The 24,220-nt window shown below is 38.5% G+C and overlaps 1 protein-coding gene across 1 annotated transcript in view; it reads right to left on the bottom strand.

Moving 5' to 3' along the window:
• LOC140233344 (formimidoyltransferase-cyclodeaminase-like) overlaps positions 1–24,220 on the bottom strand; it is a 46,645-nt gene that overhangs the window by 21,979 nt on the left and 446 nt on the right. The window contains exons 2-5 of the mRNA XM_072313454.1: positions 3,845–4,025; positions 2,764–2,895; positions 1,401–1,489; positions 63–248 (exon numbers count right to left, since the gene is read on the bottom strand). Coding sequence (XP_072169555.1) covers positions 63–248; positions 1,401–1,489; positions 2,764–2,895; positions 3,845–4,025 — 588 coding nt within the window. The remainder of the gene's footprint in view (positions 1–62; positions 249–1,400; positions 1,490–2,763; positions 2,896–3,844; positions 4,026–24,220) is intronic.

The following is a 24,220-nucleotide window of genomic DNA, read 5'->3' as shown; positions in this document are numbered from 1 at the left end:
TTGAAAAAAGATTACATCTTTACACCTTTACATCTTTAAACCATCTTACATCGAAGACTTACTGGTCCTCCCTTGGGTCCACTAGTACGCACACTGAAACAAATGTCGTCGGCCTTCTTCTTGTCGTTGGTTTTCACGGTGACGTTGAACATGGGTGTGAATTTCTGTGCTCCCTCCAGAGTTGCGCACCATTTAAGCTCAGAGCGGGCTGGTCCATAGTTAGGGGTATTCCAAGGCACTACTCTGAGCTATTCAAGAAAAGGTTTTGTACTTGAAATGAGTAAGAGCTCCACTTCAGAGAAGAGGTGAAATAAGGTTAAACAACATAGGATTGTTGCAAATTTCGGCCATATGCACTATCTAGACGTTGTTGAATTGAATCTGTACCAAAATAATAAAGCGTATGCATCGTGAAATTCTGTCTATTTAATTTTTAAGAGGTATACAAGCGTTCCGTACAATGGCAAAGACAGCGTGCGTTCAACCCTTGTATCACTGCGTATCACTCTTACATCCACGAACATTCATCACAGAAAAAAAATATGAATGACATCAAGTCATTGATGAGGACAATATGATTATAAAGAAGAGAAATTAAGAAGAAACTTTGGTAAATCCTACGATTCCTATCAGTAATTATTGTACAATGATACATAATCATAACAACAATATTAATGATGACAATGTTATACCACTTCAGTGCATGAGTACACTTTAGGTGATGCTGCCTTAAGACATTTTTATCACGATTAATATCTTTAATAATGAAACGATAATTAACAGTACATTATGCTTCCAACAAAACGTGAATTGCGAATCTAAATGTTATCTTATGGAATGTTCATGACGCGTAGCCGAGAAATTTCTATTATCGGTCAACGATCATCGATTAATCGATTATCGAATACACTCGTACATTTATACAGATCGTAAGAAACACGGCAAACCTTTATTATTTATGTGATTAAGCATGTGGTGTTCATGATCTATTTCAAATATTCAAAAAAATGAATACTCACGTTGTCCCTTCAGGCCTACTTTAACATAATGCTTGTAAGAGACGCAAATTTGATTTTAGGGAGGAATATATAGGCCTATGTAGAGACATTGATTATACCTTTTCTCTTTTCCTCACTCTATCCCCCTTTTTTCCTTTCCCACATCCCATGCACCCCACTGCGAGTAAACATTTCTGTATTATCATCTGAATGTTTGAATATGTGTTCCTAAGTGGATTTTGTGCATGCATAATGTGGTGATAATATCATCACTATGCATGCACATGTTATTATATGTGTTCCTAAGTGGATTTTGTGCATGCATAATGTGATGATGATTATATGCATGCACATAATATGCAAATTATTGTATGAGTTCACGTGTAAATAGTTATTACTTACTCTCTCTTCGAATCCGGCAACTTTGCACTCAACTATCGGTGGTCGGCCACGGAAATGAGGGTTAGTAGCAGATTCCCAGAGTAGATAGACTATGGATCGACAGAGCAGTGCAGAGATATGCAATGTCATGTATCAGAAGACTCAAATTGCCACGTCTTTTATGTACATCATTGGATACAATAATTTGTGAGCTACTGTACAGAGAATGTATGAAAATCAAGCACAAAGTAATGCAGTAAATCTCTCCTGACACTGATGACTACAGGACACCAACTAATGGCAGCATCACAAAACATCGTGCTCAATGGTATTTGTAACGATGGCATGGCATTTATTCATTGCATTCTGAGGAAAAATGCAATCGGACACACGTCATTTTGTTACATCATGAAATATTGATGAGAAGATAACTAGTGAACTTTCATAATGATGAACATTGAACACCAGGGTCTGCCAAAATTCCGCAAACAACGATATCAGGAACGGATGGACTAGAAGAGAAGGACAAATAAATATTGAGGAAAGAAGAAAGGAATGGACAAAAGTTCCATTCGATTGCGATGTACAATCTGTGCTAATTGTGATATCATTTGATAATTTTATGTACTCTATGTCTCGACGTTTTCATCATTTAATTTCTTTGTATTTCCTTGAATAACATGTGCAAACGAATTCCCAGAGGGGAGTATAAACAGCATATCCAGCGCTCGCTTTCTCAAATAACCGACAGAAACATCCTTACGAAGGTGACGTGAGACATGCCCCAGGAGAGAGTGGGCCAGAGGGAGGAGATTACAAAGAGGTGGTAGGTATCAACTCCCCCCAAAAAGGATTATGGCAGGTATTACAAACACTGAGAAACCTGAAGTTCACTTTGACAACACCATCACGACGTCATCTTTACAGTGAATCAGGGCAATTATATACCCCCGAGGGCGAATTACAGGTTAGTGATAAGGTTAGAGTAAAGATTAGGGTTAGGGATAGGTTTAGGGTTCGGAGTTTGGGTTAGGGTTAGGATTAGGTTCAGGATTATGATTAGAGTTAGGGTCAGGGGAAGGTCCGGGGTAATTGCCCTGGGGGTAATTCCCCTATACCCCTTTTCCTAGGCACTTTCACATAATTTTTCTACTGATATCAGCAAAACTCTCTTCGTTCCGATTTATTAGATAAGCAGGGCATTAAATTTGAACAAGACATCAGGTTTGTTTTTTTTTTTTTCAAAAGTGAGAAATGTTTCATTAACATTATTCCAATATTCGGTAGTACGGACAAAAAAAGTCATCATCTTGAAGATGATGCCTGATGTGAGGGATATGATGAGATGTCTCGTAGACACAAAAATGAGGATGAGATATTGCACCTGGAATATCAATCTCCGTCGCAAGCCTTTTCCCGAACTCCTTAGATACGTCGATGCAGTCATCCATTGTCACGCCTTGGTATGGAGAAAAGGCACACGTGTCGAGTGCCCCAAGCCCAATCTTGTCTTCACCTAATGCAAAAAAAAAAAATAAAATAAATAAATAAATAAAAAAAAATTAAAAAAGATTGACGAGTAATGTCAGCTACATAGCGTTAATCTTAACTCGAGGCCTACTATACTCTTTCTCGCTCTCTCTCTCCCTCTCTCTATCAATCTGTCCATAACATTTTGACATCATGCAATGTCGTACACAAATCGACAGCTCTATCTTTGGATTTGTGGAATATATTTGGTCCTTGAGCAGAGAAACCAATACTCAGAAAATAGAATGACACTGAACAAGGATGATGATATAGGAGGCAAACATTATATCTTAAAAATGTAGCAATGTAATTCCATAAAATACCGCTTGCTCACACAAGTTCACCCGTGTCTGTAACAGACGCATCCTTTCTTCTTTTGTTCTGCTTCCTGGAGCTCCTTCTCATCAGGGAGGTGCTCACCTCCCTGTTCTCATTCATGCATTCTTATGGTGAAGCTGCCATGTCATCCTCCTTGTTCATCATGATTTATTATGAATTTCGAAAACGTTCTTATTACTGTATCCCATTTACTATAGATTCTGAAACTTTGTACCCAGTAGGGCCTATAACTAATGTATAGTTGCTCAAAATAAAAGTCGAAAATCATCCGGAGGTCTCCTTTGATTATGTCCAACTGTCTTTTTCATTCCATCAGAGAGAACAGAGGGTATCTACTATGACATCACAATAATTCTGAGATCATAGTTACCGGTATACACATCACAGAGGCACAAACACTCATGACACACAAAATTTGGCGATCAACATACATGACGAACCACGTCGAACACCAAATAATATTGTTTCTTGTGGAGCAGCAAAACATCGAGATGAACAGACAAACAGACAGGCATACATAAACAAATGGCGGAGAAAAAAAAAGAAGAATAACCGACCATCAGTTTGCACTCTTTAACATAATAATCATTATTCACCTCTTTGGCTTACGTCGATCTGGTCACGTGCAACCACTGCCATCTCCATCAGACAATTAACGATTTCATCTCCCGGCCCCATCACAGTGAAGATTGTGTTGTCAGGTATGGGGTCTGATGCCACATTCAAAAGCCGACATGCTTGGTTATTGAGGGCAGCCTTTTTAACGGCACTGATGGTCTATACAGCATTATAACAATAACAATGTAAATAGATAAGTGTATAAGATCATGAAAAACAGTTATACAAATAACCTCTAGACAGAATTAAAGTTTACGCTTAACGTGAAACTCAAGTTTGTATCCATATTTACGTCTTTATAATCTAATAAATTAAGTTAAGCAAATACAGTGGGTGAGAGTTTCATTTTAACCAGTCAAAACTAACTTTATATGAGCTGCGGGCAGCCTGTTCAACGGCACGGATAGTCTATACAGCATTATAACAATAACAAAAATAAATAAGTTAACAAAGTAATGAAAACAGTTATGTTATATACTGATAACTTCCAGACATAATTCAGGTGAAACTCCAGTTTGTATCCGTATTGACGTCTTTACAATCTCATAAATAAAATCAAGCAAATACAACGGGTGAGAGTTTCATTTCTACCAGTAAAAACTGAGGAAGTGAGCTAAACAAAATGAGCTGAATGATCTCTTTTGCCATTGCGGGAAACGTGTCAAATCCATCTTTCGAATAAAATCATTGTAGACTTGCAATAACTTACCTGTGATTACTTGTAGCCTAATTGTTGAAATTATCAACGAAAGAGATTCTTTTTTTTTTTTTTTTTTACCATTTTCGTTTATAATCCATCTGCAGGGGTGGATCCAGGAATTCTTTAAAGGGGGGGGGGGGGGGGTGGGCGCAATTGATATCTCTGGTGCCACTTCCGGGTTTCATTTCATTTTTTCTTTTTATTTCTTTTGTTTTTAACGAAATATAGGGGGGGGTGCGCCGGTGGCGCCCCCTCTGGATCCGCCACTGATTTAGAGAGTACGGTTATTAAATTTCTGGTTTGCTTGTGTAGTTGTGACCATTATCACTATTCGGTGAAACATGAAACTTCGATAACTTCTTTTCGTAACTTATTCCACAGCTTTTATTTCAGTATAATGATTATCCCGTTCGATTGAAAATTCTACCATTCTGTTATTTTCTTCTACTCATTCAAGTCATCCTTTGTAATCATGGTTGTATAGAATTGGACTTTAACATTATTTGTTAGAATTCAAGTGATTCTGCATCATGCTGAAGCTTGCTTTCAGAAATACCAGAATGGTAAGAGGTTTTGCTTTCATTAAAATCCGACCTTAGATAATATGAGAAAGTTATCGAATCTATAGGGTTTCACAGATATTTTCCAGAGACATGCATTCCGAAGATACGTTATTCCCAAAACAGATTAGTGTATCCTCGATTCGTTAATCCAAAGATAAAACACGGTTCGTGTGCTATTTGTATATTTGTTGCATTAATCCGAACGTCCGTTATTCCGAAGGTTCCTGATCTGAAATCTTGAAATAGGGTCCGTTTATCCGAAATGTATGAGGTTCGTATAAATCAAGTCCCAAAATGAAATAGTACGTCTATACGAGTATTAAACAATAATCACTGTATTCAAATGCATCATTCAGAACGTTCTTCCTGTCATGATGACCTTTGACCCTGTGAAAAGGGGATCAAGGAGGGCGCAGTGACACTGAAACTTGTAAGTGTATATTGTACACGTACGAACAGTACTACTGTACGAAAGAGAGTACAGTATGTAATGAAACTATCCAATGTTACTTGTAGAATACACAATGCGACGTCCAGACTCCATGAGGGCGCTGTCACCAAAAATTAGACTGTTTATGACTAAAAATACACCCCTTTCGAAATTTGAATGAAACCCATTGTATTAGTGGTAAATCTTTACAAATTTATTCAGGTGGTGACCTGCGATGGACACGGGAGCAACGCCGATATGGCCATTAAGATGTATTTAATGTTCGTATATTTCATTAATGAATTCATGAATTTATTATCCAATGCAATGATAATCATTACACATGTACATGTTTACAAATATGCAGTCACATAGAAAAAACAAGGATAACGATAACAGGAGCCAGAAAATAGCATGGATGCTAGTCGGGTCTGGCCTAGGTTTGGTTTAAAAGTATGACATGACAATTATTCGCCTTCCAGCCTCAAGCTTTATTTGACTTTGTTTGAAACAATTTAATGTAACCTGTAATTGTGAAGTTCTGCGGTTTTTTCAGAGTGAAAAAAAAAAGCGGTCGGCCACAAAGAAAGGGAATAAAATTAGTATTCACCTCTTCATTACTGCCGTCCAAAATTGAGACCACTGCTATTACGGGCATCTTGTAAATTGATCTCGTAGATGTTCACTCCAACCATAGACCAGCAACGAATCTGCAGAAGATCAAAGTGGTTTGATGATATTCGATTTTCTGCTTTTGGTAATGTCAATTCACCAGTTTAGAATGTGAATTGACTCTGAAACAACAGCACGCAACAATGGAAATTTCAATGATGAAATGATGTCAAGGAAGTTTTGACCGTTTGAATGCCTTCCAACATTTCCAAGGCAAATTATTTATAACTCTGCTCATTGCAAATCAGGAAAACATTGTTCTAGCATAATTTCTACAGGGGATTATTAATACATATTATGTTAGAGAACATGGAAAGGAAGATGAGAACTGATATTTTGGAACTTAAAGGTCAAAGTCGTGTGACCGCCGCATGGTTATTTACTGCTAAGTGTCGACTAAATGACAAATGAAAGCTCATTCCCATTTTTCTTCATTTTCCCATCATAACTCTTCTTTGTCCCGATTTTACTGATCTATCGATTATGTTTCTGGGGTTTTGTCACTGTAGAATATGGTTACTTCACCGTTTTCTTCCCTTTTTTTAGCAGGGATAGAAAAAAATTACAGGACGTACTGTCGGAACAGTTGGTCGGAATAGCTAAACAACAGTTTGAATTGGAAAACATGCACTGCAAGAGTCTGTGGACACCTTTTCTTGCTTGAATCGTGCTAGCCATCAGTTATCACACAGAACATGGCAACGTAATCATAAAATAATGTTAATGTCACATTTACGATTTGCCTACTTCTGTATGCGACTATATAGCGATATTAATATCATAAATGCATTATCATTTCCTGCAGCCGTTTGAAGTGAAGGGGAATTTTTTCGTGTTATTGATGAAGTCCTGTCATTTCATGCCAGGAAATTTCTAAAATTCCAGACGAACCACACAATTCTACATGGCGATGTGTGATGATATCATTAACTCACATATTATTATTTCCATATCACATCATAGACGACTGTATACGAGAAGTGTTTCAGAACCAGCTCGGGTCAATTTCGAAGCGTCCATTATGTTGCCATGGTGCATAGAATATCTAATTTCGTGATGCGATTTAAGTGTGATGAAGGAACACATGGCATAATCAGTACTTTTATTTTCTATTATATACTTCATGCTATGATAAACTAAAAGTGAATGATATAGATGCTCGTGTACTTGTTATACAGTCCAAGGATTTCATACATTGGCGGATAAGGTAAAGAACTTGTCATTGTTTTTCTTCAGAGAAAACAAAAATTAGATCTCGTTCTCTACACTCGTTCGCAAACACTGAGTTTGTCGTAGACTCGTAGCAGATTGTCTAATTACACTCACAATTTAGACAAGAAGTGCTATCCAGTTCAATTCAGTCCATCAGAAACTGTTACGTTTGTATTTTGAAAAATAATTACATTCTGTTGTCGTGACCCTCTGCGATAATCATTTTATCATTTTTATGCTCACAAAAAGCGAATTGGCAAAACATTCTCGAAACCAAAACGGGCGAATTGCTGATACATGTACCAAAATAAACACAACGCATCGCTTAAAAGGACGAATTTAATTCAAAATGTAAAGGGTAATAAGGATGAAGTGACGTCATAATATGAGAGAAAATGTTCCCAAAAATGTATGCACGCAGGGGGACAGCACATGCGTCAAAAGGTTGGAGCCAAGAAGACAATAATGGGGTCCTTTAAATACGGGACGACGTTTTTTTTTTTTTTTTTTTTTTTTTTTTTTGGGGGGGGGGGGGGGGGTTTGTGTGTGTGTGTGTGTGTGTGTGCTTTGTTTTGTTGGTCATCGCCAGCATCGAAAAATCGGACAATCCTTGATATTGCTGGTGAGCGAGGGGGGAATGGGCCAGAGATCCAAAAATGTTGTCCAACCAGAGGTAGATCTCCCTCCTCGATTCTAATAATGTTTAAATCAACTCTCCCCCCCCCCCCCTTTCTTTCTATCTTTTGTTAACTCGGGGTCGATCCTAACACCAGTGTCATGCCCTTGACCTGATAAGTACTTCAACCAGGAATTACAGTATGTATATCATAACATTTTAAGATTTCACAACCAATGAAACATTTGAATGATGCGATGGTCACTGATTCGATCGTACTACAGTTTCGTTTCTTTCGAAGCATTAAGAAAATAGCTACAATTGTGCAGAATAATTTCTGAACATAAAATCATAATTTTCACAAAGTTTTCATAAAAAGTGAAGATACATCAAAATCGCTTGAGAGTTCAATTGAGAACTTAATCTTCATCAGAGTCAGAGAAGCGTTTGCTATAATAGGGGAGCAAATGCCATATCTCGAAGGAAATTTCGACGGAGCAATTGTCGATAAAGCAATTGTTGGCGGATGTCGTATTTTTGGACCAAATATCGGCGGAGCAAATGTCGTATCATCGGTGCAATCGCCATCGAAGCAATTATTGTCGGTGGAGCATAATTATGTCGGCGGAGCAGTTGTCGGCGGAGCAAATGTCGACGACCCGATTGTCGGCGGAGCATAATTGTATGTCGCCATTTTTGTACCAATTATCGGTGGAACAATAGTCGGCGGAGCAATTTTCGGCGGAGCATATTTCGACGGAGCAAGTGTCACCGGAGCAAATGTCGACTTAGCAAATTTCGACTGAGCAAATATCGGCGGAGCAAATATCGCGGGGCATTTGTCGCGGAGAATTTGCACAATTTTCGGAGCAATCATACGCGGAGAGCATGACATAGAACCTTCACAGATAAGCATTATATAGTACTATCAACTTCCCCATGTTTGAAACGCATCTCAATTATATACCCACAATCCAAACGCGTTTGCCGTCGCTTTTTGGATCATATTTTGTCGAGTTGTTACATTTTATCAACTCTGTAGCGAGTCGCGATTGGGAGGCCTTGTCACTGCGTAGCTTCATCGCGCAGTTTGATACACTTTTCCGGGCAAGCCTTGCGTGCGACTTGTGAAGAACAATAATTATTACTATACCCGGAGGTCCCCGCCGATGACCCGCACATGACAGTACCTTGCACGTATCTCACCCGTAGTCGCCCGGAGGTGCGCACGCAAATCTTTTTACCCGCAACCATGTTTAGGCCCTGTCACACCTTTCCCGGCATGCTACGCGGGTTTGGTGTGTGTGTGGATTTTCCAGCATATCGAACAATTTCTGAGGGCGGACAAGGATTTGGGCGAGTCAGAGCATGTGTCTTACTCACTAGACGCGTTCTACTTATATTCTACTCGCAGGTATACTGTGTGACCTGTGTACCAGTCGCGTGGGGGCTGACAACTCAGTGAAGGAATTCCTCTGAAGGAATGGCAGAAGTCCCACAGAATGTCAATATGTCATTACCTTGGCTGCATACGGGGACTGCGAAGTACCTGCGTGGGAGTTGCCTACGAGGTTCTGCCCTAAGGGCCTCCTACTGGCGTTCTGCGTGGGCCTCTCCAGGCATCCCCGCGACTCACCCGGAAAAAAGTTTTGTTCATGCTCAAAACTTGGCTGCGGTTAAATTGGACTTGCGTGCGCACCTCCGGGCAACTACAGGCGAGATACGAGCTAGGTACTGTCAGGTGCGGACCAACTGCGGAGAGCTTCGGGTAGCAAATTTGTTTCCCCGCAAGTCAAGCCGCAGAACTTCCCCAGATACGGTATGACCAGGCCTTGAGCATGCTCAGAACTTGTTCCGAGTGAGTCGTTAGGGTTCTCTCTCAGAGGTACACACAGAACACCAGTAGGAGACCCTTACCGGCAGCACCTCTCAGGCAACTCCAACGCATGTACTTCTCAGTACCTGTAAGTCCCTTGTAAAAGAAAACGGATCGGTTTCAAAGCTCTCAGGCAGGTCACACGGAATACACGCAAGTAGAAGGTAAGCAGCACGCGTCTAGTTGTTAAGAAACAAGTGCGAAACTCGCAAACATTCTTGTCCGCCCGGGGAAATTTCCCTGCGTGCTGGAAAATCCCTCCTCGCAACAAGTCCGGGTAGCTTGCCCTGAAAGGTGTGACACGGCCTTTTAAACGCGTTTCAAAACGACTTTGCGTTCATTAACTCCGAGGCGCGTTTGGAATCGCATTTTTTTTTTTTCGACGTTTCAGAAACGCGTTTCTAACCCCATAACCAAAACAGCTTTGCGTTTTTCTGCCCCAAACTTCCTAAAAGTTGTTGGGAAAGCTTGATTCTGCGCCAGAAGGGAGATGATAAACGTGCCGATAATTCAAAAGGAAATTTCATGAAGAGTGGGTCACAAAACCCCCCATATAATATACGTCAGAATCAATTTGAACAAACTCTTTCTGACAAAATGTACTTAGGCCGAAGGGGGGGGGGGGTTGGGAGGCTGGTGTGGAATCTTGAGAAAGACTGCCTCTGACGTGACATTCCTGTCAATATGTACAAGCACACATTAGAACATGCTTAGACTTGTCCAGAATGTCAAATTCCCCGAGAACACCAAGGACTACTATATACAATGAGCCTCTTTGTTCGAGCGATCAAGTTGGTGGCTTGTTTGTTTGTGGTGTATGCATAAGATGCATACTTTCCGCTCCCCCCCCCCCCCCCAAAAAAAAAAAATACTCACCATAATAGAAACAAATACGTTCCGCTGCTCCTGCAAAAGTGTGGAGCATGGGAGCCATAAAAAAAGGGACAGTAATGGTTAAATATCGTCTCCCCGAAGTGTTAGTTTATACCGTATATCACCTAACGGATATACAGGTAACGTCTATTATGTCTCTGTAAAAATGATCAGTGCTCACTCATTCTAAAATCATGATCTCACTAAACCGTAGATTAATGGCAAGACAATGAACGTCGTACAAACATTTTATGGTATTGTTAATTCTTATTGACGTGTCATCTAACGAATCGGTGTTAAACACCCATTGACAACCTTTTTGTGTAGTAGCGACATCTCACATTATGTCATTTCGCGAGAATGAAGGGCCTTTGTTCCCTGTTTGGCTCTAGTCTCGTCGTTGCCAGATTTTCATCCATGTCATTGCTTAGCTGTTTTATTTCAGATTGTTAATTAACTGACACATTCATCATGGTCCTATAAAGCCATTCATAGATGCGAGAGATGTAAATTATGTTGATGCATTAACGTGCATGTTCCCCATGAATTTTTGGGTGCTGTTCGTTATTCCGAAGGTTCGTTATTCCGAATGTTCGTTATTCCCACGGTTCGTTAATCCGAAACACACAAATTCCCTATACCTAGAGGTTCGTTAATCCGAAAATAAAAAAGGGTTGGTTAATCCGAACATTTGTGGTGTTATTCCGAAGGTTCGTTATTGCAAAAGTTCGTTAATCCCGAAATGAAATAGGGTTCGCTATTCCTTAAGGCTCGTTTATCCGAAAATGAAAAAGGGTTCATTATTCCGAAGGTTCGTTAATCCGAAAATGAAATAGTGTTCGCTATTCCGAAGGTTCGTTGATCCGAAATGATACAGGGTCCGTTAATCCGAACATTTGTGGCGTTATTCAGAAGGTTCGTTATTGCGAAAGTTCGTTAATCCCATGAAATGAAATAGGGTTCGCTATTCCGAAGGTTCGTTGATCCGAAATGATACATGGGTCCGTAATAAACCTTAGGAATAACGAGCTTTTTTTCATTTTCGGATTAGAACGAACCTTCGGAATAACGAACCTTAACATTTTCGGATTAATGAACCTTCGGATTAACAAACCTCATCACATTTTCGGATAAACGAACATTCCGAATAACGAATCTTTGGAATAACGAACCTTCTAATGAACGAACCTTCGGACTAAAGAAACTTCGGGATAACGAACCTTCGGAATAACGAGCTGTAACCGAAATTTTATTCTGTTAAGAACTTGAAACACCGATCATCGCCTCTTTGTATAGGCAATTATGATAGGCCTAATGAAGATAAAAACAGAATTTGCATTGGAACGTTGGATTGCGGTCACTCTTTGTTACGATTATCAGCAAAAGTTATATTGTGAAGGCTAGTGATAGTGTGGTCATTTATATACGAAAGATAACGTTATTTGTTTCTCATATTCTTTTGTTTTGTTTAGATAAAATACGTAAAAAGAATTTAATTCAACTTACCGATATTATGACAACATCAGGTGATCAGATAAGGAAGGGTAACAATTTTGACAGATATACTTGAACAAAATGCAAAATGCAAGGACACCAAACCTAACGCCGCAGTGCGAAACACGGAAAATGGACCGACTTATAATAATCACAAAGTCAACGAGTGGGGAAAACCAACCAACGAAATGAAAGACGAAAACATTAAGAGCAAAACGTACATTAGCTTACATAGTGATAAGTCTGCATCACCACCTAAGCAACAAACATCCTGGAACAGATAGGAAATAACATGTATCATTAATTTGATTGGCTTAAAAATGTACCCAATGGCGATGGAGTACTCAGGTGACGTGTCCTTGCAGCGTCCTATCAGGGGGGTGCACCTCCCTGGTCCTATTTTTGGCAGAAATGGTAAAAGCAGCGAAGTGAGAAGAAATCTCCTAGGTAAAAGGTTCAACCTGTTACAGGGCCACAAGCCATGTTGTAATTATGGTTTACCTTCTTTCTTTCTTTTTTTATCAGACGCAAGGTCAGCTGTATTGTGTCTCGGTCTACACCTCGCGTGCAGCACCGCAGGGGGTCTACGTATGGCCCCGAAACGAGCATTGCGGTAGGCACGACGGCGAATGATACATCCATGGAGCTACTAACAGAGTAGCTCCATGATACATCATTGTCATGCTATGCATGTAGGGCAAAACCCAATCAACATAATGTATTCACAGGAGGTGAGACGAAGCTCCCTGGTATGTTTACTGATGCAAGATATAGGCCTATCTATATATACGTTTATACGTTCGTGACGTTGAGGCAAGATGAGGCTCACTGTCTTAGAGTTCTATGTTAATTTCCTTTCACTTCCATCTTCATTATAATAGAGCCTACACACCAAGACCAGAGTACTCCAGAGTACCTGTCACTCTTGTTTCAGAAAGTTTGTAATACACACAACTACCAGACTAGATCAGCAGTCTCTGACGGGCTAATAGTAACTAGAGCTCGAACGAATGCTGGGAAACAGTCTTTTTCATACACCGGCGCACTCGAATGGAACAGTCTACCAATAAACTTAAAGGGTGTGTACAGTTCTGGTCGAGGTGAAGATTTATCTTTTAACTTTTTGTGAGATATTCAGAAACCACTCTATGAGATGTCAAAGAGCATGCAGTTCTAAGGGGTATCAAAAGTTTATTTGATGAAAATTGGTTTTGAAATGGCTGAGATATCCAAAAACAAGGTGAAACAAAGAGATACTAATAAAGTTGGGGCATGTCGCCTTTTATTATTAGCACTTTTTTTGATATCTCAGCCATTTGAAAACCAATTTTCATCAAATAAACGTTGAATCCTCCTTAAAATTACATGCTCTTTCATATTTCATAAGAGGCTTTTCATTATCTCACTTAGGAATGTTCAAAACATGAATCTCTACCTCAACCAGTACTGTACAGTCCCTTTAAGGCATGCTCCATCTAAACATTCGTTCTCAGCCCAATTTTGGAGGGCACTCCACTGTGCCCAAATATAGTTCTGTTGTCATTTCTTTTTTTTTTCTTTCTGAGGCAGGGGAAATTTAAGGATATGAGGATGTAATGTGTTGCATAATATTTGTTAAATTTTGAGTTTAATATATATCAGTATACAGTATATTAAGATATATACAGATTTGATACTGCAAATATGATGTTGTTGTTGGTATTGTATGATTATCATACATTTTTGTGTTTATTTGTATGTATGTGTTCATGCAGGGCCTCCAAGAACAACAGTGTTTAACCCTCTGACGGAGCCACCCTGTGAAAATAAAACATATAAATAAATAAATAAATAAAAAAAGACTAAATTCTTCTCGAAATTGTGTACGAAGAAGAAGCAATTCGAGCAAACGCTTTTTGAGTGAATGTGCAGGGGGCGAGGGGAGGAGCTGGTGTGGAATCTTGTGAAAGACTGCCTCTGCTATTCCTGTCAATATGTACAAGCATCCAAGAACATGCTTGGACATGTCCAGAATATCAACAATGTCACTGGTATTCCCCAAGAACACCAAGGACATCTTACCACAATGAGCCTCTTCCAGCGATCAAGTTAGTGATTTGTTTACGGATGTGTGTAAACAACATGTACATGATAACTATGATCATAACGAGACATCATACCTATACATGGCGTAAATGACAGCGTTGGATGTGTGCAGCAAGCTTTAAAAAAAAAAATAAAAAAAAAAAAATAAACTTTGAACTTGTGGCCTTTGTGATTATTGGGGATTCCCCCGTTCAGATACGTCACTATATTAATCTACAGTCAGGTTGCAAAAGCACTTCGGCTTTTTACCTACTAATATGTGACAGGAGATTCCACGGGATGTAGGCCTAATTGACGCGAACAGAAATTTATTCAAATAATAAATTCTTCCTGTTTTCATCTTTTTTTAATTATTATTGTAAGATATAATTGGCGATCTAATAATCAAACCCATGCAATTTATATCAGCTTCAGTTTCGGTTTGATTTTCTTGATCAATAATAGAAAGACGCCTCCCTTTGGCACATATTTTATAATATGTAACAATATCAATGTATATTTATTAAAAGAGAGAGATAACATATACATACACACAAACACACACACACACACATATATAACAGGATCCGCAAGTACCTCGATGCTTCTGCCACAGAAAAGCTTATCCATGCATTCGTGTCATCTCACCTTGATTATTGTAACAGTCTCCTAGCAGGTTTACCCCAATCCCATATTGCACCCCTTCAACGCATCCAGAACACCGCAGCCAGAGTAGTCACACGTTCCAAGAAGTTTGAACACATTACCCCAATCATCCAGTCACTTCATTGGTTGCCAATAAAGGAACGTGTTATCTTCAAAGTTCTCCTCTTTGTTTTCAAAGCTATCCATAACCAAGCCCCTTCATACCTACAGAACCTAATCTCTCTCCGATAGATACGATCCTCATCAACTTCTTCTGCATCTAGACGTCTGCGCTCCCATGCTACTGCCCATCTTCAACTGTTACCCGGACCTCGCACTAAGACACGTTACGGAGAACGCTCATTCGCAGTTATTGCACCCAAGCTTTAGAACAATATTATTTACCCATTCATATACGACAAGCCCCATCAGTGGAATCATTTAAGGCACTACTTAAAACTTATCTTTTCCCATATTGATTCCTTCCCTAAGTTAATGTATTGAGTGTAATTCAATTATTGTATGTGTTTAATTACTGGTACACATTTTTGATTTATGTCATGTTATTCTTACTTATGTTTTGACCTGTCTGTTTTCCCTCATTTTTCATCTTTCCTTTCGTCTCTTCACTGTGCGCTTAGAAACATTGTATTAAGCACATTACAATAATGTAATGTATTATTATTATTATTATCGGGTTAGTGTGTTTGCGCATGTAAGTTCTGGTGTTTCCATGCATTTCAGTTATATATTTTTATAATGAATTAATTTTTGTGGAATCATTGGTGCAACGTTAAGAATTTGAAAATCTAATGTTTGTTAATATGTGCCTGTGTTTTTGTATGATATGAATTTTAGTGAACACATTTTCTTGTATGATATATAATGCATACAACATGACTGTATTTACATTTATTGTATGCTGTATGTATAAGATACTTTTATTCTTGTAATATACAATGTACATGTATATGTTATTAAATACGTGTGTGTGTGTGTCTGTTCATAGGCATACGAGCGGTATGTATATATGCGCATGTGCTCTAGCTGTTTCCCCCTAATATGAGCTTTGCGACTTCAAATATTTTTGATCATTTAGATGATGATGGGTACCTTTAAATCTACAATGTAAATGCTGAAAAAGATAATAAATGACCATTTAAATTAATGGGTAACAGTTATGTTTATTTCCTCTCTTTCTCTCTGCCAAGAACTTGGATTTTTTTTTTTTGAGCGCTCGGTCGAGTAAGCATTCCACTACACCTCTCCATGCAAATACTGTAATATTATGTAGATGCCTCATTTCACATTCACTATGTCTGAAGGGAAATCGTAACATTGCATTTTCTGGTGTTGTCCACATCTGTCCACATCACTACATATAATTTTACACCTTATGATCACGTAGGCCTATATACTCACACGCTGGTATAAACACACGTCATGTACGAAAACATCATCTGGACACAAAGCTATCACCAGTTGTTGAATCTTTTTGTTAAGAATCCCCTATAATGTTTTTCGACTCTATTTTCCCAGGCGTCAATGCATGTTCCGTCGGTGTCGCGTAAACTGTTCGTAAAATGACAATGACATTGACACAATAGTTACTCGACAAGTCACAACATGTTCCTTGCTTTCGTTCGTATTCATTATTAAACATGTATCTCATTGTCCATTATAGCATATAAATTATTATTGTCAAAAGAAAACTAAGCGATTCACGTTATAGCATAGATCAGGGATGCCAGCTAAAATGAAAGACAGGGCCTGGAATCCATCTACACGAAGCTCCTTTGTGCATGAAAAAGCCTGAACTTTGATACTACCAGTGCCTGAAGGCTGAATTAGGCTTTTGCCTCAAAACTGGTATCCCTGATAAAATGAGAAAACTTGCATCGGTCTTGAAATTCTAAGGTTCTGTCAAAATGAATAGAAACCAGTCCATTACGTTAAGTCTGTAAATTCTTCATACTTAAATCATAGTATATAACGTTGTGTCCTTGGGAGTCAATGATATCCGTCGCGACTATAGCCCAATGAGAAGAATGCAATTTAACCATAAGAAATCATTTATATTGTCTTTTAGGGGAGGGGCGATTATATTTCAAACTATAGGAGTCTCCACATGAGTGATTTTGTGTTTACATTTTATGGTGTAAGAGCCTCAAAAAACAAGAACAGACTCTTGACAACGTAGGCCCTGGTTATATAACATCATGTAAATGACTGAGCTGAATCTGATTTGGCTTGTAGAATCGTAAATTCATCACTGTAATGGCATTCTTCCGACAAGCCTATATATCACATTGTGTAACAATTCCAAATGATAAATGTTTGATCTGTTTACGATATCTCTTGATTTGATACCAGCGTTGCCTGGGGAAAACTATTTTTTTACACAGGACTCCATTTATTATTGTTATCATTGTTGTATTCCAAATAACCATTGTGGATAATTATTTGTTTTTTTGTCAGACATGAACCAATTTCGGATAGTATTAGTACATGATATTATTATATCTCAAGTGACCAATGTCCTACATGCTCTGCTCTTTTTTGTCATTCTTATAGTTCTTGATTTTTTTATCAATCTTCCAAGTGTATATTGATATTTTCTGTTATTAATGAAATTGTATGTATAGTTTATTATCCTTCATGATACATTGTACTTTTATTGTGTATTTTCTAGAAAGTGTTAACATAATGTATACTTTGTATTTTGTTACGGTTTTTGTGAACGAATGAAAATAAATTGAATTGAATTGAATTGAATTGAATTGAATTGAAATGAATTGAATTGAATTGAATTGAAATGAAATGAAATGAATTGAATTGAATTGAATTGAATTGAATTGAATTATATTTTTCGACAGGCATAAAGAATACGTAAGACTCTCATGTACATAATTTGTGCTTAATATTAACAACATTTTGTTAATATCTTTAACTTCCATAGGGAATGGCATTTGATTTCGGATATTTTAGTAGATTTCGTGTTGCTCTTCACTTGACAAGTCTCACCTTTTCTTTTCTTTCTTTTATTTTTGCTTTCTTTAGCTTAACGGAATACATGTATTTTTTCCTACTGTATCGTATAACCACTTTTCGCATGTAGAAATATTTTATTTTCATATTCATTTTTTTTCAGGATAACATTTAAATGATTAGAATGTATTGGTATTTCATAATCTGATACGATTTAAGAAGTGGAGATATTCCTCAGATTTTCTCAATTGTTGTTTTTTTTTTTTGTCTTGATTATGAAAGTTTGTTCTGACCTGTGCAATATTGCATAGTGGTGTAGAAAGTTGACAGCTAACTAGCAATCTATAATAAGTCTTCAAGAGAACAAGATTTAGAATACTATAGTAGTAGAAATGAGGCGGTGATAAAGTTCAGTTGGTAGCACCTCTGCCTTGCAAAATGGCTCAAGTTCGATCTTCATTGCTTTAGTCTAGCAGAGCAATGCTGAGTTCAGTCATGCTATTCTCTCTAGTTTAAAGAGAGAGAGAGAGAGAGAGAGAGAGAGAGAGGGAAAAAAACACACTCTGCCCCAACGCATGCAAACCGTAGTCCAAGTATTTTTAGCAGGATTGCGGAACCGGGGGGGGGGGGAACTCTTATAAAAAGACCAAAAATCCAAAAACAAAAACAAAAAGTAATTGAAAAGCATAACAAAACCCATGACTTCCTGAGGTTTGCGCCTTGAGATTCCTCCCGTCGAACGTCGGGGGGGGGGGGGGGGGGGAATTGGCCGCCGGGGGTGCATTGACCCTTGTCCCTATACCAAGGCCACTCAAACCCCCACCCCCCCCCCCCCCCCGCAAACCGGTCCAACCTGCCCCGCCCCACCCTGGTATAAATGCAACAAGTGGCAAATATGATATGTTTCTTGTATACTGTACCCAGTAAAACATCAATAACTCAGATTTTTGTGATTTGTCGAATCCTATACCCCCCCCCGCCCCACTAGTGTAGGGCAGGACGTGTACACTGAGTTAACTCAAAATGCATTATACACAGAGTAGGCCTATAACTTATGTCTCCACGGAACCCGAGTGATTATTATTGTTTCAGATCTATACATACACAATAGAGTAATCAAAATAAGAGGGACTTTAATTCATTTCACCTGTTTGAACACACTGTTGAAGAGATGTATAGGTCCTAGTCTGAGTTGTTTCAAGGCGCATATTATTACACTGTTTGCGCTTGTTAGCGCTAAGTGATGAGAAATAATCATAAACAGTAGGCCTATATGAAATGTTTCTAAAATTATGTTTCCTGCTAAACTTATTTGTTATTGGCGACAAGAAAAAAAAAAGGCTCGCTTCAAAGAGGAGGGAAGGTTCCGTTCCGCTCTATACTAAACATTTCAAGGTGAAAGCGGGTGGGAGGTACAACGACAAAATATAGCTCCCCCGCTAAGGAGAAGACAACACACATAATTATTTTCTAATCTCTTTTTCATGCCATCTTGATATTCAAACACACACAAAAACCGATTCTTTCTTTCTCCTCGGTCAACCATGCATGCGATACTTGGTGATGTGATTTAACGCTGCACCTCGGTCGATGTGTACATTGTCACTTCAACAGACTTTTGATACTGATATCATAATAGTCATGCACCGGGGTAGAAGTGTCATTGTATCAAACTCTGATAGAGCCGCACTTCATTACTTTCCTCTTGATTTTTATTTATTTATTCCTGTTAATGTTACCAGAACGAACTCTGATAGAGCCGCACTTCATTTCCTCTTGATTTTTTTTTTTTTTTATTTATTCCTGTTAATGTTACCAGAACGAAACAAAGTCCATGAACCTCAGGATTTTGCATCAACACAAGTACGCATAATGTTACGCCACACACATTATATCCAAGAATATTTTACGATCATAACACCCAGACACCCGTAGTTCATAATTCTTTCACCATTTTGGGTACTTTCACTTCTAACTGTAAACGTAAACATACTCTGATTGCATATGAGAACTTTCAATCTTGTGAGCTGCAGTCGGCAGTACTTCATGCCCATTACAATGCTGACAAACAAACAAACAAACAAACATACAAAACGAGTGATCGCCGAAAGTGCGACATGTGGAGCATTGGGAGAAAGACCGGGATCATTATTCTGCAAGCCCTGTACCGATTACTAGCACATACTCGTCCGTGCATGTTGATGTCTTTCGATGTCTGTCGGTGGTGACTGCCATGCTCACCCTTTTCTTGGGATTCGAGGAACTTGGCTGACATGTTTGAGCTCAAAGGCCCGAATTCATGAAGGTGGTACAAGCAGCAATGAAACCATGGTTTAAACCATGGACAAAAACCATGGAGCGCCAAGTGTCGCACGGAATATTTTGTTACGAAATCAGTCATTTCGTCGATGAAATGGTTATTTTGTAACGAAATGACAACATTTTGCAACTAAGTGAACATTTCGTTAACGAACGGTCATTTTATCGACGAAATGACCAAATTTCGTAACGAAATATTCCGTGCAACACTTGGCGCTCCATGGTTTTTGTCCATGGTTTAAACCATGGTTTCATTAATTTTATACCACTTTCGTGAATTCGGGCCTTAGTGTTTCTACGTCCGGCCAACAACAAGCAGTTGTTTTTTTTTTTTTTTTAAATTGCCCTTTGAAACATTATACACAGGAATGTTTCGTGTATTGTCAGTGATGGGACTGGGATGGGACAGGTGACTCTGAACGGGGTATGACATCGGTGTAGAGCTGCGCCATCACTCGGCTTAACACGTATAGTCGGCTAAAAAAGGAATAATCGACAAAAAAAAAGAAGAAGAAGAAGAAGAAAAGTCTAGAACCAGACTTTTGAGCCTACATGCATAGTGGAGAGCATGGAGGCCACACTCCACGACCAGTGGCGGATCCGGGCTCCCGTCCATGGTGATAATCAGCCAGAGTCTGTGTGAATAATAGACCCATTGCCTTGTTACCAATATTCTCAAAGATTCTGGAGAAAATAGTTTATAAAAGATTGAATGACTTTTTGCTTCTTAATAATATTTTGATTCCCCAGCAATTTGGCTTTCGTAAAAATTGCTCCACTAGTATGGGTGTTTTGAATTTAGTAAATACAATTATAAGTGCAATTGATGATGGGAAATACTGCCTTGGTGTATTTTAAGATTTGTCAAAAGCATTTGACACTATTGACCACCACTCTTAAACAAACTTGAACGCTATGGTGTTTGAGGAATAGTTTTGAATTGGTTTAAAATTTACTTGGAAGAAAGATTACAATTTGTTGTTGCTAATGGTGCCAAATCACGATCCAGTAATGTAACTTATGGTGTACCACAGGGATCTGTTCTTGGTCCGTTACTGTTTTTGATTTATATAAATGATATTATTAATCTACGTCTCAATTATTTACTTATTTATTTACTTATTTGCTGATGATGCATACTGGTTATATTCTCACAGGAATATTCACACTCTAATGCAGTCAGTTAATTCTGCAATTTGTAAACTCTTTGCATGGTTTTGCTGTAACAAACTGTTATTAAATACTGGTAAAACCGAATGTGTATTATTTAGATCCAGAGGGAAGAAAATCCCTGAAATAACACTAATGTTATTCCCTTAGATGGTGGTGGTCATCAGATCAACCGCAGTCAACATGTGCAATTCCTTGGGGTTACAATTTTTATCTTGGAAAGAACAACTTACTAACGTATGCGCTAAAGTGTCTCGCAGTGTTGGTGTAATATCCAAACTTTGTTTCTTCCTTCCCCAGTAGGCCTATACCCTAGTTACTTTATACAATGCAATTGTTATGCCTCATTGATGTATGGCAATGTTGCTTGGGGACACACATTTAGGACTCGTGTACACAAGTTGTATGTTCTTCAAAAGAAAGTTGTCAGGTACATAACAAATTCAAACTATAGATCACCTAGTAGTCCTTTGTTTTTGCAGCTACATATTTTGCCGTTTGATGAAATGGTTTCTCTTCAATGCTTAATATTTATGTTTAAATGTCGATCTCCACAAAATACATTTTTGTCTGATGTGTTTGTGGAAAATTCTTCCATCCATCGTTATAATAATCGCCAGAGTAACCTCAGCCATCAGCCATATGCAAGATCGCAAACTACCTTAAATTCATTCAGAATAGTCTGTGTTCAAGAGTGGAAAAAGTTGCCCCGTAATATCATTAATTCCACTACACTGTCTCGATTCAAAATTTTGTGTAAAAGACACCTTTTCGACAGATTGAAATTAGGTACATGAATGTAGAAAATGAGATGAGGTATGTGTATTATAGCCATGTGTGAAGTGTGCATGCATGTGTGTATGCGTGTGTATGTGTGAGTGTGAGTGTGTGTTGTGTTGTGTATGGGGGAGGTGGTATACGTGTACTTGTCTGCATTTATTATGTTGTATAATTAGTACATAATATACTCCATGTAAATATGTTACACCTTGACATATATACTGTAGTGTATACTGTGTAAAGGGGCCCCGACCACAAGCTGTGCTTCACTGGGGTCCCAAACCTATCATTCTGAATTTTTGCAGTTATGTCTTGTACTTTTGTTATGTTTGATTTGGTTTGAATAAACTGAACTAACTGAACTATATACTGTGTGTGTGTGCATTAACTTTTGTCGAGCCTACCGGAGGTGAGGGGAGACGGTAATACAAAGGGATTGCCTGCGGCGTCTGTCCGTCCGTCGTCCGTAAGTTCGTCGTCCGTCCGTAACGCTACAAGAACTTAAATTACTTTGTACATGTATACTGAGTGCTTCAATGTCAATCAAAGTAACTTGTAGTGAAGAGTGAATATGCAAAGTTACACATGTTACAAAAAAGGAAGGTCACCTTAAAGTCAAAATAAGGTCATAGGCAGGGGTCGACGAACTTCAAGGGGCCAATATTAAGTTTTTACGGTGTGTTTCGATTATGGCTCATAACTTTTGATTGATATGTCCATTTGTGACCAAACTTGGATGGTAGGTGTCTCTTGAGGATTTGAAGGTCACCACAAGGTTAAATGTCACAGTATTGGGTCAACAAACTTTTAGGGGCCAATGTTAATTTTTTCAGCACGTTTCGATTATGACTCATAACTTTTGATTGGTATGTCCGTTTCTGACCAAACTCAAATGGTAGGTGTCCCTTGGGGAGTTGAAGATCACCACAAGGTCAAAGTTCACAAACAGGGGTCACTGAACTTTAAGAGGCCAATGTTAAGTTTTTACGGCGCGTTTCGATTATGACATAACTTTTGCTCGGTAGGACTGTTTGCAACCAAACTGGTGGTAAATGTCTCTTAAGGAGTTGAAGATCACCACAAGGTCAATAGGTCTCAAACAGGGGTAGATGTCTCTTGGGGAGTGGTAGATGTTTCTTGGGGAGTTGAAGCTCACCACAAGTTCAAAGGTGACAGACAGGGGTCAACAAACTTTCAAGGGCCAATGTTAAGTTTGACTGTGTTTATACCTAAGAGTATTTTTTCTTTTTTTTTTTCTTTTTTTGGATCATGTTCATTCTAACAATCAAATTGTATGTAGGCCTACACCACTTTTTATCAACCATAATGACATTTTCACAACATGTTCCTTTTAGACCATTTTCTTTACAAATAACTATTATTTTACAAAGCTCTTGATGTACTAACACTTTGCCTTGATTCCACTTTATAACAATCAAAGTTAGATTTTACAAATGTGTTGTGGTACATTATTGTGGGCGAGACACATTTCGGCACTTGCCTTGTGTACTATATTATGCAATGTCAGGAAATGCATCCCGCACACTGGCGCATGCCCTTTCAAATACATCATAATAAAGTTATGTACAATTTGTATTACATAAAGTATAACTATGATATACATTGTAATTGATTTTTTTTTTTTTGGGGGGGGGGGGCTATTTTGGAACTAGTAGAAGAAATATCTACTAAAAATATCATTAAATCCTTTATCTGGTGACAGGACATGTTTTACATCCTGCGACGTCATTACTGTGGTATAGATTGTATCGTAATACGTCACTCATGACGACATTCAGGGTCAATTAACATTGTAAGGAGCTTGGGCACGAATGGGCCAGTATTATTAGCCAGTAGAACTTAAACTGTAGGACCATGTACCCTACGTCCATACATGCTCTGCCTGAGAAAGGATCGACTTGCTGTAAACCCACCCCAAGTCACAATGAAGC

The sequence above is a fragment of the Diadema setosum genome, chromosome 1 (genome assembly GCF_964275005.1).
Source record: "Diadema setosum chromosome 1, eeDiaSeto1, whole genome shotgun sequence".
In the NCBI taxonomy this organism is placed as follows: Eukaryota; Metazoa; Echinodermata; class Echinoidea; order Diadematoida; family Diadematidae; genus Diadema; species Diadema setosum.
The sequence above is the reverse complement of the archived record's forward strand: the minus strand, read 5'-3'. Positions and strand labels throughout refer to the sequence as shown.